Genomic DNA, 16,752 nt, shown 5'->3' with positions numbered 1-16,752 from the left:
ACCTCGTAGTGGGGACGTTTATAAACAACCAACGAGTCGTCCGCGTCACACACAACGAGTGCGCGCGTCGACCTCGGCCAAGACCGAGTCCTTAGCCTTGGGGTGAAAAATCGGGAATCAAAAAGACATCGATAAACTGATTTCTATTGTCTTTGTTTTTATGGTCCGGTTTAGAGAAATAGTTTTATGAGTGGGGTTTGACTATATTTTTTGAAAATTATGAGTGGTTCGAAAAGAACGATCAGATTTTGTCGTTCGCTGCTGATTGTCTGCATTTTGGGGTTGCAACAATGTTGCAGCGAAGAAACAGGAGACAAGGGGAATACACTTGTTGACAAAGACGAAGGGCTTAGTGTTATTGATGACTCTGAGATACTAGAAGGTAAGGAAAATAAAATAAACTAGGCATGTAACATGTATAATTCATCTAGTTTTAAAGGATTATTATTAAAAATATCATTGTAAAATTGATCAACTCAAAAGTATTGGAATATAAACTCGTCGCTACTGATTTAAGCTCACGAGGACCTCAAATTCCATCAAAATTTAAGGGTGTCATAAATTGGTACATACTTTTTCTTTTTTTATTGTATTGAACAGCAATCAGAACTTAAGAGTCCGATAAGCTGTTGGGCTAATTTAACATAATACTATTTCAGGTTTTACAGATGACAACCCTAACCGTTGTCTCATCTCTGTATGACAAATTTTACTATTGAATTCGATGAGCTCGCCCGTAGATAAGCGGTTAAGGGCAACGGGACCTGAATCAGAGGTCCCGGGTTCGATACCCACTTCGAGCAGCTGTTGTCAGGCAGCAGTGACAACGATTTTCACTTGGAAATATAGATAGCAATATGTTTCCAAGTGAAAATAGCCCTTGCTCGGCATTGCTGCACCAATAAAAAGTCAGCCCTATTAGATTAATTCTAATAACAAAATCATCAAATATGGATGGATTAACCATTGGGTTACCATCTAAAAAATACGAAGTAAGGAGAAGTTAAGCCCATCAGCTCATAGGCCGTAAGATTCTGATTGCTGTTAAAAAAATATTCAAAAAAAAAAAATAAATTCGTCCTATTCTGTAATATGACGAATATTTTATTGATGCACCAATGTCAATGTAACCTGGACCTCTGACATAGGTCCAATCTTTCTAGCTACTTACCCACGAGTGAAAATAAATTGGGCATTTATATTTGTACTAATCGTTGTAAATAAATTCCTTCTGTCGTTCAGACACTATTAGAAACTTTATTGACTAAAATCAAGTACATATATAGTATTCATCTAATAGTTACAAATTACATACCTTTATTCCTGTTTGCACAAACATCCGAATATACTACCCAAATTATGACCGTTTGTTGCTAAATTCATTGCAAATATGATCTATATTTCTTGTTATTATTGGTTCAACTAAATTAATATTCAAAAGTAATTAGTCTACTTGTTTTCCCTTCGGTTGTTACGATTATTGACCAGATCGAGTTAAAGTTGAACGAACCTTGGGGATCATCCGATAATAACAGACAATAATCACGGCTTTGGATTCTCTGATAGTTATTTGCCACGGGGTGAAACAAAGTTCCCACATAAACCGGCTCCTGAACAACTTGGACGAAAGAATTATTAGCTGTTGTTTTGATAAATGTCTTGGATTGAGCTATTTAAATTACCAGCAAAGGATAGTTGAAATAATAATTTATCTACAAACATCACAGTTTTTTTCTCTTGAACTTAAGTTACGCATTCGATACGTTGACTTTTAGGATGCAATGAAGTTAAATAGTCGCAATCAAAATTTTACTATTTATGGACGTGCAAAGCAAAACTGCAAATTTATTTAATTAATTAATTTTATCGAGTTAAAAATAAACATATCTCTAAAGAACCAATAATAAAAACATCCGCTTACAAAATTTCAGCAAATAACAAAAATAGTTCAGCAAAAAATAATTTAACTAATTTAAAATGCAACTTCGCTTTATTTTATTCCTTTCTGGATTTAAATGATGTAAAATCAAGGCAATTACGAATTACTAAAATATTTAATTATTTATTAAAATATTTATATATTTTTCATTTATCTATTTTTAATTTCATTCTTTATTTCAGTGGCTTAATGTATTTTATTTTTGTCTGTCCATATACGTATGTGCTTACGTTTTTATTATTGTTGTTAGTTCAATATACGATTTTAAATCGACAAATTAATGCAAATGATTTTATTTGGGTTGAAAATATTTAAATAATAATGTGACAAATATAATATGTCGATGGATGAATGATGCCAAAAATTCAGAGTAGCTCGAATTTTTGCATAATATAATATTACGTATACTGTTGCTTCGAATATCTTTCATTCGTTTAAAAAACTGATTGTATGTTTGTTTTGTAATTATTCAATATTTTCTGCTGAGGTGTTTTAATAATTAATAAAAAGTCGGTTGTGGTCATAAAGTGTATTCGTATATGAAGTCATAAAACTGGATATGGTGCAGTTTTGATTGTTAAAAATAAGTTGACACGAAAAACTGGATCTCATCATCAATTTGCAAGTTGCTGTCACAGTTAAAATGGATTCAGTGATCATGATGATCACTAATTGCGTATTTCGGATGTTTCTTTTTTTAATTTTATTGCTTTAATTTAATATTGGAATCCGTTATATTCATATTGGAATTTCAATAACAATAACAAGTGATACAAAGTGGCAACGACCCTCATTAGGGATTCAAATTTTAGTTAGGTTGATTTTTAATATACAAAAAATATGAATTTTAATTTATTTTAATTAATGTCTGATCTACACACACACACACACATATATATATATATATATATATATATATATATATATACGTACATAGAGGTTACTTGCTTTTGCAACTTTGACGTTTCATATGTAATTAATTCTACGTTTCGAAAATATAGGATTTCACCATCTTCAAAAATTGGTATTTATTTAGAAAATGTTTGAAGAATTTTCAGTTGTATATAAATAGTTAGATTTTTTATGCAAATATACAAAAAATATTTATATGTATATATATGTGTGCGTGTGTGTGTATTATGCTATTCTACTTCAAATTAATAGTTCGACATTTTTCACCAACGACAGATTTTTATTGCTGAAATTAACGTAACTGGATACTGTTATTAACGAATTTTTATTGCCTCTAATTATGTTCTTAAAATATATCGATCAGAAGCATTTATTTAATCGAAAATATATAAAATAATTCGTAGAAATATATATTACTTATTTAAATTAATTAGCAGATACTGATATCAATAAAATATTTATTTTTGTTTTAAATTGTACATTTGTAGCACCAGATATGTGTTACCATTCAGACAAATGCATTGGCAAAAACAAAAATATTAATATTTTTGTATTATTAAGAACACAATTTTAATCAAATTCTACAATGGAAAGAATCGGTATAATCACAAATAGAAATATGGAACATAATATAATTATAGGATTGTATATACTAATCCTATTTCCAAGGCAATAAAACTAAATCCTCTTGTTCTTGTCAAATCAATAGAGTTGCAGAATTCTTGTTCTTGTGCATTATGTTGCCAATGACCTTACAACACTCAATTCCACTTTTATTGCTTTTGATTTGAATCGTTTTGCATGTGAACAGTGTAACGACTACAGTACGATTGATATAAATAAAGAATTTTAATATTATTTCAAAAAGGAGTGTCTTCCGTGGTTTAATGTTGAGAGCCTTCGCCTTGCGCAAGTTCTGGTCCGGTAGGATGGTATGCCTTGTACCATACATTTATGATTCCTCTGGTTATTTGGAATATTGATTCAAAGTTGGCGAAATTGTTGGCGTATAATAATTCGACAGAAATGATTTCATCTATTGTTGTTTGGTGACACACAAAACTCGTTCTTAATCCAGTCACGGTTAGTTTGTAGAAGATTGACAGTTCTTGGACCAAAAAGCTAATTACTATTCTGCGGGCATGTCAGATCGAATTTATGATTTTTACACCTACATACTGGTAACGGTGTATTTAAAATGGGCGAAATTATTCATTTTGTTAACTATTTGTAGCAATTAGAATGCTTATGAGACAAATATCTATGCATGCATATATTTCTTCCTTATCACGATTGACGATTAAGAAGTACAACTTTTTAATTACCTACCTCTCAATGTTAAAAAATTAGCAACATCGTCAATTTTTTTCTAATATTGTCTTTAATAAACTGAATAAGTCCAAAGTATGAATCGATTTGAGTTTTTTACAATAATCATGAATCAATTAGTCGTTTTGTTGCCGATTGTTGTTTCATTGTCAATGACACGCTCAGGCAATCTATCGCCCGTTTTGTAAGTAAAATACTAATTCTCGTGATCTGAATATTAATCGTAATGGGATTTTAATGTGTACCGTGATCGTCTGCCAGACGAAGCACGATTTATTTACATGTCGTTTTGTTCTATCGTCGATCAACGTACTCCGAAAACACACTTCCGCGTTAACATCCTTTCTATTTCGCACCGCACTGAAATGCAAATATTTTGAGGTGATTGTCTTCAATTTGTGTAAAATAATTGCTAAGGAAAAATACCACACTCCCTCATTTCTGCTATGATATGATATATTTTGAATTAGGGATCGTGAAGCTAAAGTATTTTATATTTGCTTGATTTATTTCCAGCTCCCTCCAGTAGGTCGGCGCGACATCTCGCTGTCCTTCGAGGTTGGGCCGAAGTTCTTCCATTAGGTGGAGGCGGACCTTGCCTGACAGGCAAAGGTACTATAGGCGCTTGCACATCTTTTAGGCAGTGTTATCCTTATTTTAAACTACCAGATCTCGGTTTATGGGAAAGCTGGGTTTTGGGAAATTATGACACTTGCAGCTATTTTAATAAAGACGGACGTCAGGTAATAAAAATAATTTCCAAAGCCTTCATTATGTTGAATGTGTTAATTGATTAACAAACATGATTTTATCATCAGGCATATGGGGTCTGCTGCACGAATCCAGCTCAATTCATACCCGCAAATGACGGCAGCAACAATACAATAATCTCATCCTTGGATGTCGGTTCTGTATCGGATACTTTCGAGAGTCCTGCTGCACAACCAAACGAATCTCCAAGCGTGTTTTATCCCAATTGGCCACCGCCGATTCCAACACATCCTCCGGACCACACGGCACCGACACATCCACCCAGCATCCATTTTCCGCCTAAACCACCAACACATAAACCTCCGACAACAAAACCACCGAAACAAGAAGTTGCAATAACTACTACGACCAAGAGGCCGGTAAGTGTAAATTATTGATAATTATTTAACAGAACATCCTTAACCAAATTTCGACACATACTAATTTATTCAGACAACGACATGGCCTACGCGACCACCGGCACAAAAACCACCAAGTTACCCACAATGGCCACCACCTATACCAACTCATCCTCCGAGTTATCCTACAAGACCGCCAATTTACCAAACAACGACGGTTGCTACGACTGCCAGACCAACTGCCGAACCACATCCTCCTTCATCAGATGTTGCTTGCGGTGCTAAAAATGGATACCAGGTTTCTGTTTCCATTTAATAACCATTTCGATAATTCTTGTTTTATCACAATTTGAAAAATGCTGTGAATTTTAATTGCAAATTCTAGTTGTCCCAACTTATATATGATTCCTTGTTAAAATCAGGATCAAGAAAGAATCGTAGGCGGACATAACGCGGATCCAAATGAATGGCCGTGGATAGCAGCACTTTTTAATGGAGGACGACAGTTCTGTGGCGGTTCTCTCATAGACAATCAACATATCCTTACAGCCGCCCATTGTGTAGCACAGTCAGTATATTTGATTTTATTTAAACTAAAGTAATTATTATACATTTGGTATATTATAATATTTTATAGTATGAGTTCTTGGGACGTAGCACGTATCACCGTACGTTTAGGTGATCACAACATCAGATCAGATCATGAAGTAAAACATGTAGAACGAAGAGTGAAGCGAGTGGTTCGTCACAGAGGTTTTGATTCAAGAACATTGGTAATTTTTATATCGATATCTGGGTTAATATATTAATCATATACTAAACATAAATATTCTTAGTACAACGATGTAGCAGTTCTAAAAATGGATTCCCCGGTGCAATTCACAAGACAAGTTCGTCCTGTATGTCTACCCAGTTCAGCAGGAAGCAGGGGTTACGCTGGTCAAACAGGAACCGTCATCGGATGGGGAAGCTTACGAGAAAGTAAATACAATTTTAACCAAACAATTATGTGAAAATCTATAATGATATATTTCCCAGGTGGTCCACAACCGTCCGTGCTCCAAGAAGTTACCATACCTATTTGGGGTAATGCTGAATGCCGGCAAAAATATGGATATGCAGCGCCTGGTGGAATAGTAGATCATATGCTGTGTGCAGGACAAGCGAGCAGGGACTCTTGCAGTGTAAATATTGAAAATGTCAAGAATTCTATATCAGTAATGCATATTACACATATTTCCATTATTAGGGTGATAGTGGCGGACCTCTGATGGTGAACGAAGGTCGATGGACACAAGTCGGTATCGTTTCTTGGGGAATAGGATGTGGTAAAGGACAATATCCCGGAGTCTACAGCAGGGTATCACATTTTATACCCTGGATCACAAAGAATACAAAATCTTAAAAAATAATTTCGGAGTTTTCACATATTTCAGCACAAGTGAATCGTAAAGAATATTGGTTTAGATCCAAATTTTTGTGAATGTGATACGTATTCAAATAAATAATATAATTTGTTTAGAAAATACGATGTAACTTTTATATATTCTGTATGACTTACAATTAGTTTAATTAGTGTTTACGTTAATTGATTATAATACTCATTTTGTATAGAATATATAAATGAAATAAAATGTTTTAATAAATAATTGCAAGATCAATAAATTTTAAATTATTAGGCAATAAATAATGAATTATATGGGTAGGTTCAGGATTTGTTCTGAAATTTAGGACAAAACATCTGTTTTTCGTTTGCTAATTATAAAGAAACGGCTAGACCAATTGCCGTGATCAAATCAAAACGGGCCGTACATACTTTTATATTTTTTATAAAAAAAAAAAATTGATTTCATGGAAACACATAAAAGATATCACTCACCTGTTGTCGCCCCAAATTTGTCTCTAAGACAGAAACAAATATTACTAATTATCATTAATTATTAATCACTAATTTATACAATAAACAGCATACAAATCACTTCACAAAATATTAATATATAAATGAAATGATAAACATTAATTTACTTTATAACCTAAAAACTTTTGCATTATATGTCAACAACACGTATGTCAAAATAATAAATAAGATTAATACAGTTGGCAACCGTATGAACTTAGCAAAGTATTAATATAATAATGAATTTTATGTTTCTGTTGAAATTTCAAAATCTAAAAAGCAAATATATTTACAAATTTTAAAATTATATTTTAGTATTCGAAATTGCTAATAAGCACAATTATAATACTGGCATTTCATATTATTTGGCTTATTGCTATCTACAGTGGCGTCGGAACCGTGTGGGCTGTGTGGGCTTGGGCCCACCCATGAATTATATGGGCTAATATCTCTAAAAAAAAAAAATGAGACCACTGGCTGTCTATCTAAAAAAAAAAAAACGAGCCCACCCATCAAAAATTTGGTTCCGACGCCACTGGCTATCTATATACAAAATGTGTGTCTCGAATACTGAATATTTTAATAGCAATCATACACAAAGGCACAAGAATAAATAATATTTGAAAGTTATTTTTTTGATTTAATGTTTATATTAATTTAAATAGTATTTTCTTTGAGTAAAGTTTTTTATGCTCTTTTACTCATTTCAAACGTCTCAAAAACATACACATTTTTCCTTTGAATAAGCAAACTGACAAAATTTGAAGCTTCAAATTGAAATTCAGAACACAATATTTAACATAGATTTGGAAAAAATGCTAGTGTAAAAATGTTAATATTAATTATTTAACAATATACTATTACCAATATAAATGATTTAAAAAAAGTTAATATTAATTCAAATACGTTATTTGTACAAGTGAAATATACATGTAATTGCATATTTTAAAAGTATTACTAACTGGCAATTATAAGTACCTATATAAATAATTCTAATAAATAAAGCAAATGTAATTTATTTAAAAATGTTCCTAAAAAATATACACAGAATAATAAAAAAATAAAACGAATTAGGAAATTTAAAAACAACATTTACATAAAAATCTTACTGAATTACTAATATGTTAATACCAAAAACTTAAAACAAACCAAACAGAATCTGGTAGAAATCTTAAAACAAATAGCACTTTCACCAATAATGTCACCAATTTCATCAATTGCATACAACTAAATTCATTGAAAGAAAATAAACTTTAAAAAGACTCATCAATAGATAATGCTGCTTGCAAGAACTTTGTGAGATCAAAATGTTCCTATAATTTATTTATAAATTTTCACTATTGTCTACTTTGAAAAATTGAAGGGATAGTTTTTTATTGTTAGAAGGCTTCAAGTAGGGTGGATTAGAAGGTGAATCAGGAAAACGCTCCATGTACCTTTCCAGTCTAACATATTTAACAGTTATAAGTTTACCGTCGAACCAGCAACCGTGGAGTTTCCTATAAGCAATTCCAGCATCTTTTCTAGATGCACATTTTACATAAACACAAAGAAGTTGTTGGTCCACATAGACATGGAGAATGTTGCAATCGTCACCACATTTTTCTAATATGGCATCTTGGATAATGGACTTTAGATTTGGTATATCATCACTGCAAAAATTCATTCACGTATATATTAAAATACAAAGTATTTTAAATGAGTATTATACAAGAAATGAACAAATGAATGGATTCTTTACTTACTGTTTATCTATCATTTGTCTTATTTTAAGGCAAGGCGTTGGCGATACAGGTAAATTATTAACAGAACCCTCTTGAGTCTCGAATGCTTGTCCCTGCCAAACTTTGCTTTTGTTGCGAGGGCTCGAGCTAAAAGTAGAAAGTCATAAACTTTGAGTCAAATAGATACATGCTCTTAACTGTAACATATAAGAACACCCTCTCGCACAAAAATATACTTGAAAATGATAAATTAGTACTTTAAAGATTTATTTATTTGAATTAATAATAGCTAATTTTATTAAAGTTTAAAACTTTGTTATTGGAATTCATTATTTTATTGATTGTAAGTTCATTGGAGAGTTATCAAATTTTGTATAGTGGTTTCATAAGTTATTAAATTATGAAACTATATATTTATCTACTTTCAATAATAAACATCATTTACACAAGAATCAAATTTATATTATCAAGCTCGCTCAATATCATTCATACAAGAATAAATTATAATGCAATTCAAGAATTTGGTAAATAAAAGTGCGAGAGGGAAACCGCCTGTGCTTTATGATATACTTACGGTCCTGCAGTGTGGTTACCAGTGGCTAACCACCGCCAAACTCTACAGTCCTCACCAGCAACATTTTGCACTTCAGAACGAACACGAGAATCATTTTGTTCCAAAAACTGCACTGCATCTTCCCAAATCCTGCTCATATCTAAAACAGAACAAAACAAATTAAGAACAAGTGCAAATCTGCTTTAATTTTTGTAAATAGAAAGCAGTTCTTACTTTTACGTTCTTGAGGCAGAATAAGCCTATCACGGACATGATTTATAGCCATATAGGAATCATCACCATCACCAGATTCTTGAGATAAAACTTCTACAATTCGTTCCACCATTGCATACACCTTGAACAATTCATATGGTAAATTTAAAATAAAAAAAATATATTAAGGTTTGCGTTTCAAATAATTTTATTAAGATACACTGCCAATCAATCAAACTTAACATTTGTTAAACTTAACTGCTTGGTACCTATATATGAATATATTCTAAAATATGCTCGTCTTAAATCATAATATATTATTCATACGAAGCGTACATAAAAAATAATTGTTGTGCATTAATTTTGTACTAAAAATAGAAAACTAGAATTAATATTAAAATACATTACTATAGAAATAGATATTGTAGTAAAATATTTTATGACCAAAGTCTTGCAATAAATTACTGCATACTAATATTCAACACTCACTGCCTTATTTCTTTCTTCTCGCTTTTTCAAACCAAATTTAATAATGAACTGCAAGCCTATTGCAACCACCAAACCTGCAGAAAGAGACAAATATTAAAATGATTGCATTTTATAAGAATTTTACAATGTGAGAATGCTCACCAGAAATGACAAGAGCTGCAGTATAAACAATATTTACGAGCTTATTTGCAAAAATGCAGTATAATGGTAAATCAGGATTCGATATCTTTATTGCTATATTCTGGTAAGTTTCTGATTTGAGTATTTCATCCTGAAAGTGAATAATTCAATTTACCAAGCGTGCTCACAAATAATAATAAAAATATGCCAACAATAATAGTATTCCACAAATATAGAAAATACAATGTTCCAATTAAATCTTTACCAAGCTTGTCAAAATAGTGTGGTCAGTTTTATCTATTATAGAAGCACCCCATTGTGGATTTTTCAATATAAGTACATGAAGATTATCCAGATCTGAAAGAACCCGTTCTGGTTCCTGTAAACAGTAATGCTCATTAACTCAGCCCGAATTTAGTTATATAAAAGCAATTCTAAACAAACCATTCTAGGGTTATCTTTCTTCACAAATTCTGTTATATCAACACTTGTCATATATGGAGGATTTTTGGTGTTTTGACAAATATAGTCGACAGCTCTATTATTCAGCTCAGGCAAAATAAATTTGAATAAATTCAAGGCTGCTGCTACACTAGTTTCTATAACACAGTTTACTCCAGGTCTCGATGGCCTCCCACCATAATTAACATCAGATGAAACAGCTTTCTTACAAATAGGTATGTTATGATCTAAAATGGTAAATGATATTTAAATGCACTTATATTTAGAGTATACTTCAAAATATATAATAAGCTTTACATACCTCTAGAGTCTATTTGAAATGTTGTTCTTCCTTTCATTCCAAGATACATAAAACCAACAAAGGTAAAGAATACTGCAACTGCTACCACAAGCACCAAAGGAATTATATTACTCTTCTTAAATATGTTTTCAAGAGCTGAATTTGTTCTGGAGGGTACTGGCCTACGACTAAAATTTTATTTTAGCAATCACTGTATCTATTCAAAAAAAATTAAATAACCTACCTGTAAGATGAAAATGTTCTATAATTGTTGTGCGTGTTATTTACAGAAGTGATTGGACTCCGAGCTATATCCCTTGTTGGTGAGTATGATACACCGGAATCATCTGACAGTAAGGTAGTATTCTTGTTAGGAGGGGTTAATACAGAATATTGTCTCTTCGTTGATTCAAGTTTTCTTGTAAACTCACTCAAAAATGGTGATTCTAAAATTATTTCATATTATAAATTACATATTTGCTTTAAACATACTAAGATAGAATAAATTTCTTACCATATTTATCCTCAGATCCATGATCTCCTGCGCTATTATAGTCAATATTAACACTTTCACTGGTTTGAGAACTACGACCTGCATGATACAATTGAGACATTAATTAATTCCAAATTATATTTACCAATAATTCTTACCATATCTGTCTGATGGACTGTAATCAATGGTTTCAGAACGATTAACAGAACTTGTGTGCAAAGTTGTTCGATTGGATAGAACTGATTTAGGCTCCAAACTAAAAAGTAAATCATTTTAGTAATACATTTCAATATAAATATTTGCTTTTAACATTTACCTGGTAGAATAAGGTTTATATATATCAGATTTCCAACTTGTACTGGTTGAACTTGGAGACTGCTTACTAGGTGAAGAATGTAGTGATAAAGATGGACTATCTCTACCAATCACCGAACTTTGTTTCTCAGTTTGGGTTTCAACAATCTCTACATCATCATCACTATCAGATACAGAGTCATTGTAGTTTGAGTTGTTTATTTCTTTAGTAGTTGTGGTAGTTTTGTACAATCTTGTTACTCGACGGGTCTTAACAGGTTCTGAAAAAAAAAAACATAATTAACAATTACAAAACAAAAAAAGATTAGTATTAAAAATAATCAAGAAATGCTATTTGCACTTGAATTGTAAAATGTACAAAACATCAAGAACATAAGCATTACTAACTATTAGAATTTATGTTATCCACTGTACCTTCTCCACCAGAACTTTCATTATCCAAATCATTTGTCAAATCTCGAATTGTTGATTGTCTTGTTTGTCTTGGGGAGATGAAGGTTTACTTGGGATCGGTGGTGTTGTTTTCACTGGAGTTGGTGCTGAAAACATTAATGATTAGAAATTAATATATCTTTTAATATGAGGTTATCTATCCAAGCTCATAAATAATAGCTCAGGTCTACTTTCTTTAGTAATCATAGGATTCATGATCCAACCACTAAATTTTCATCATAATTGAAAACGATGCATAAATGCTGCATGTTAACATTCAAATAATTTTATTATGTAATTTAAATAAATGTTCATAGCAACCTTTTTTTGTTACAGGGGGTAACATTTGGCCAACGGTTGTATATCTTCGGCTCTTATCAGTCACTTTCTTGTTTGTATCTACATCGGAATCTTCTCCACTTGAATACTTTGCTAAAGACATTCGACTAGATTTAGAAATTTTCTTTTGATTTTCTATCAGCATTCGCAACTTCTTCACCATAGTTTTTCTAGTGGTTGCAGTTATAGGCACGACTGGAAAGCCAAATTCGGACAGCCTTGTCCGAATGTCGGCATCAGACATGTTATCTAGATCATCAGCCATTGTGTTCACTGATCTTGAATCTAGAGAATATTATCAATTAATCGATTGCACAATATATTTTAATTTTCAAAGAATAAACTAGCACTAAATTAAAATAATTACAATGTCAGTTATAAATATTTGAGGTTACAACAGCAATTAAAAAAGTGTTATTAACCGGTTTTCTGAAATTGTGTATTTTTGTGAAATGTTAACTAAAGCAATTCACAATATTATTGAGATGTATGTATTTCAAGTTAAATTTACGTTGCAAGTTAAATATAAATTTAGAATTGATCAAACTCGGAATGCCTTTTTGGAATGCGCAATGGATGCGAAGTTAAATTAGGGTATGAAAGGTAATACTTGAAACCGATTAGTATACCTAAGAGCTATACACGTTTACTGAACATAATCGCGAAATCAATGGCAGTTATGCGTAAATTATCATACTGGAAGATTTTCCATACCATTAATAACACCAATAGAAAACACAAGGCGCCACAAATAACACACACAAGAAACAACTAGAGATACAGAAAGGAACGTCTCTTGAAGAACGACAACTCAAGCACAAACTTGTTCCCGCTCACACCGCACAGGGTTGGCAATACTTATTTGATAGATATCACAGATCGTCAAACCGTGAGTCACTTTCTTTGGATCATATCAAATCATAATACAAATTATTCAAAATTCATTCGGGGTATGTAATTTAATTCAAGATCCTTGATAATATTAGAATACCCCTTGTTCAAGAAGGTAATTAACCAATAAACTATGTATATTTTTAATTATTTTAACATTTACAAGAATATTATTATTATTGCAATAGTATATGTAATTAATGCTGCAATAATGATAACAACACAATTTTCATCTTACAAGATCAGCTGGAATATATATTTTCAATGTATCATACAAATTGTATTTATTGAGCTTAATTACAATTTCGTATTTCCAAATAATACACATTAAAACTATTTTGCATTAAAATATGATTATTTAAATGATTTCATTGTAAGTGATGTAATATATAATATATCCAAGCAGATTATGTATTACTAAAATTGAAATAACAAATAAAAAGTGATATATTTGATGCCTTGAATAAAACTATAACATCACTAAATAAAAATTGATAAATGATTACTCTAATCACTATCTTCAGCATTTGTTTGTCTTTTCTTTCCTAAACATGGTGTTACTGCCTGGGTTGGTGGTCTTTCAGAACGCTTTATTTCAAAAGGTCTGAAATTTTTAATGGGTTGAGCTTTTCTAACCAAATTTTTGCGGATTTTCAATATTTCCTCTTGCTCTCGTTTTTGTTGTTCCTCTTTAATCTGTAAATTAAGAATTAGATACTAAAATCATAAATACTGTAGATATATTGGAAAATAAATGTTAAATAATGTATGTTAAGATTCAACTTACTTTCTCTTCTAAAAGCAATTTTTCTTGTTCTTTTAATTTAAGCTGTTCATCAAACTCTCTACGAGCTCTTGCTCTAGCCTCGCTACTCAATTTAAATTCATGCACTTTTAAATCTTGGTGATTGTGTTTTGGCTCAAATGGCTTTGTGTATAAAACTTTTGGTGGTTGAGCTTTAAATAATGCTTTAGCTTTAGCTTCTTGTTCCTCTTGTTCTAACTGTTAAAATACAAGTTATCAATACTTTATCACAAGTTTCTAGAAAATAATTCAGTTTCTACCTTTTCTTTAAATCTACGCTCAGCCTCTTCACGCAACTTCTTTGAAGCAAAATTTGGTGTTTTAGCAACTAGCGGCTTAGATGTCATTTTACAAGATTTCTTAGGTGTTTCAAATTTAGGCATTGGACGAGCTTGATAACTTATCTTTGCTTGCTCACGTTCAATATACTGGAATTGACATAAAAAATGAATTTTAAACAAAATTAGATACAGATTCAAAAGTTACTAACTTCTTTAATAAATTTTTCTTTGCGCTCTAGCATTTTCTTGTTCCTTTCTTCGAAGCTAAAAGGCATAATTTTTGTGGGTTTGAGTGGTTTAGCATTATCTGTGCTCTCAATCACATTCTTAAAAATCTGGAAAATTTATTTATGTTGAAATAAAATATTATGTAAAAATTTCAATTTACAATGGTTTAACTTTTGAAGTATTTCAACAATTGCTTACTGGGGACTTTCTTCGTGGCATTTTTATATTTGGTGTCTTAGCATTTGTTACTTTAGGAGGTGGTCTTTCTTTAATTCCAACAGGACCTTGAAGTATATTCACTGGTAAAGGCTTAGCTTTGAAAGCAGATACTTTCTCTTCTACAACAGGCTTTTTCTTTGGTTTAGTGATGTTAAAAGGTTCAAATTTAGTTACAGGCAATCTTTCAACATTTGGTAATGACGGAGCTTTATGTAATATGTCACGATTAAATTGTCGAGGTTTCGGCTTGTTTCTGAAATATATATTATTAAAGTCTGCATTGCTATAGTTTACTTCCAATTATGAAGAAAAATACTTTAGAGCTTCCTTGTATTCCAATTCTTTTCGTTGTTCATATGTTAAAGCACTAGTTGCCCTTATACGAGATTTTGTCAGTAATTTTGGAGTTTTCGGTTTTACATATTCATTAGAATTTAATTCTACTAAAACTTTTACAGCTTCTGCTTTAGAACTTACAGTGTGATACCTAAAAAATAAAAAAATCATAATACTGAAATACTACTTATCATCCAAATCTTACCTGTTGGGAGTTTTTAAATGAAATCGATTTATTTGCTCTGCCATTGATTCAAACTTAATAGTCTTCTGCCTTTTTTGGCCATTACGAAGATTTTCCTAAAAATTTGTATTATATTATAGTAAAGGGATAGAAATTTTTCAGTTGTAATTTACCTTTGATTCACTGCAATAATTATGATCTAGTTTAAGAGATTCAATACTGCTTGATAAATGGCAGTTAACAGGTTCGCTGTAATACAAAACCTTCTTCATTATGTTTACATTGAGTTGAATTTAAATATACTTTACCTTATATTATCGATAAAAGGCCCAGTATTTTCAGTATACAAATTACCGACAGAAATTGATCTGCGTAGTCCTCCATAGCTCTCACAATCTGAAATGTTGGTCCTTATGGTAACAATGTGTCACAATAAATAGAATAGAATACAATAGCTCAAATATTAGCTTTTACCTGAAGGAGTTTGAAAATAATCTGGACTTAAAGGCTCCTCTTTTATTCTTACATCATCCTCACATGATAAACCTGCAAAATCAAACGGATAATAAAATATGATTAAATATACTAGAAATTGGAGTTTGGCCCACTCACCAAAAAAATTTATATTGTCTTCATGTGAGCTTTCAGCATTGAAATCACGATAAGTTGGTGCTTGTGCAGAGAAAGAATCCATCGCATCAAAACAAGCTCCTAAAGTCTACTAATCTCATAAAGCAAATATTATTGCATTGAACATAATATGCTACAATTTGGAATAAAGTAATGAAAATGACAAGAGCATATCAACGGTATCTAGTCAAAATAACGAAGTAGCAAGCAGTACCACCTTCGACAATATAACACTAAATTTTAATAGCAACTGCACAATGAACACAAATCTTTTTAGGCCTTTTATTATTAACAATTTTAGTAATAAGTAATACTAATTTCAGAATAAAAATTATTTTTTAAATGGTTGAAAAAGAGGAAATGCAGAATGTTGCGGGATTAAGAATATCATATAGTCTAGGTTGGACATCCTGCAAAATATGACAAGCATTCTAAATGTCAACTTGACATATCATACTGTGTCTAGGATGCTGACTATTTTAATTAATAATAAATAAGGATTAAAAATATACATTACTACAAATAATAAATAAAATATATAATAAATATGGCAAATGAGCGTACTATTGAAA

At 31.2% G+C, this 16,752-nt stretch overlaps 3 protein-coding genes across 3 annotated transcripts; 1 reads left to right on the top strand and 2 right to left on the bottom strand.

The window, feature by feature from the left end:
- The first annotated feature begins 219 nt into the window (after nucleotides 1-219).
- LOC113366008 (proclotting enzyme-like) lies at nucleotides 220-6,694 on the top strand. Its single transcript, XM_026607556.1, has 9 exons — nucleotides 220-382; nucleotides 4,697-4,923; nucleotides 4,999-5,310; nucleotides 5,384-5,587; nucleotides 5,712-5,857; nucleotides 5,927-6,062; nucleotides 6,126-6,270; nucleotides 6,328-6,473; nucleotides 6,539-6,694. The coding sequence occupies exons 1-9, from the start codon at nucleotides 220-222 to the stop codon at nucleotides 6,692-6,694; spliced, it is 1,635 nt and encodes a 544-aa protein (XP_026463341.1).
- A 1,751-nt stretch (nucleotides 6,695-8,445) lies between these two features.
- Nucleotides 8,446-13,375, bottom strand: LOC113366007 (inner nuclear membrane protein Man1-like). The gene is made up of 15 exons (XM_026607555.1): nucleotides 13,321-13,375; nucleotides 12,589-12,891; nucleotides 11,837-12,095; nucleotides 11,679-11,776; nucleotides 11,542-11,619; nucleotides 11,272-11,473; nucleotides 11,049-11,215; nucleotides 10,730-10,974; nucleotides 10,551-10,664; nucleotides 10,307-10,436; nucleotides 10,166-10,239; nucleotides 9,698-9,818; nucleotides 9,485-9,623; nucleotides 8,932-9,057; nucleotides 8,446-8,838 (listed from the first exon to the last, which is right to left on the bottom strand). The coding sequence occupies exons 2-15, from the start codon at nucleotides 12,869-12,871 to the stop codon at nucleotides 8,511-8,513; spliced, it is 2,364 nt and encodes a 787-aa protein (XP_026463340.1). The 5' UTR covers nucleotides 12,872-12,891; nucleotides 13,321-13,375; the 3' UTR covers nucleotides 8,446-8,510.
- A 561-nt stretch (nucleotides 13,376-13,936) lies between these two features.
- Nucleotides 13,937-16,399, bottom strand: LOC113366621 (targeting protein for Xklp2-like). Its single transcript, XM_026608257.1, has 11 exons — nucleotides 16,163-16,399; nucleotides 16,025-16,096; nucleotides 15,859-15,946; nucleotides 15,724-15,799; nucleotides 15,572-15,666; nucleotides 15,347-15,517; nucleotides 15,010-15,283; nucleotides 14,793-14,918; nucleotides 14,563-14,730; nucleotides 14,285-14,500; nucleotides 13,937-14,193 (listed from the first exon to the last, which is right to left on the bottom strand). The coding sequence occupies exons 1-11, from the start codon at nucleotides 16,242-16,244 to the stop codon at nucleotides 14,005-14,007; spliced, it is 1,557 nt and encodes a 518-aa protein (XP_026464042.1). The 5' UTR covers nucleotides 16,245-16,399; the 3' UTR covers nucleotides 13,937-14,004.
- Between the last annotated feature and the right edge of the window lie 353 nt (nucleotides 16,400-16,752).

Source organism: Ctenocephalides felis, unplaced genomic scaffold (genome assembly GCF_003426905.1).
Source record: "Ctenocephalides felis isolate EL2017-DRISC unplaced genomic scaffold, ASM342690v1 CF-g0.4_SCAFFOLD_01170, whole genome shotgun sequence".
Taxonomy (NCBI): Eukaryota; Metazoa; Arthropoda; class Insecta; order Siphonaptera; family Pulicidae; genus Ctenocephalides; species Ctenocephalides felis.
Note: the sequence above shows the minus strand (reverse complement) of the source record. Positions and strands in the feature narration are given on the sequence as shown.

What these genes read in the sequence shown, in the direction of transcription:
- LOC113366008 (XM_026607556.1), top strand. Translation starts at nt 220, where the DNA reads ATGAGTGGTTCGAAAAGAACGATCAGATTTTGTCGTTCGCTGCTGATT. An exon ending in CTACTACGACCAAGAGGCCG is followed by an intron (nt 5,311 to 5,383) that starts GTAAGTGTAAAT and finishes TAATTTATTCAG; the next exon opens with ACAACGACATGGCCTACGCG. An exon ending in GTGCTAAAAATGGATACCAG is followed by an intron (nt 5,588 to 5,711) that starts GTTTCTGTTTCC and finishes TGTTAAAATCAG; the next exon opens with GATCAAGAAAGAATCGTAGG.
- LOC113366621 (XM_026608257.1), bottom strand. Translation starts at nt 16,244, where the DNA reads ATGGATTCTTTCTCTGCACAAGCACCAACTTATCGTGATTTCAATGCT. An exon ending in CCTTTTATCGATAATATAAG is followed by an intron (nt 15,800 to 15,858) that starts GTAAAGTATATT and finishes TTTGTATTACAG; the next exon opens with CGAACCTGTTAACTGCCATT. An exon ending in TGCCACGAAGAAAGTCCCCA is followed by an intron (nt 14,919 to 15,009) that starts GTAAGCAATTGT and finishes TAAATTTTCCAG; the next exon opens with ATTTTTAAGAATGTGATTGA.
- LOC113366007 (XM_026607555.1), bottom strand. Translation starts at nt 12,871, where the DNA reads ATGGCTGATGATCTAGATAACATGTCTGATGCCGACATTCGGACAAGG. An exon ending in CAGTCCATCAGACAGATATG is followed by an intron (nt 11,620 to 11,678) that starts GTAAGAATTATT and finishes TGTATCATGCAG; the next exon opens with GTCGTAGTTCTCAAACCAGT. An exon ending in TCTGCCTCAAGAACGTAAAA is followed by an intron (nt 9,624 to 9,697) that starts GTAAGAACTGCT and finishes GTTCTGTTTTAG; the next exon opens with ATATGAGCAGGATTTGGGAA.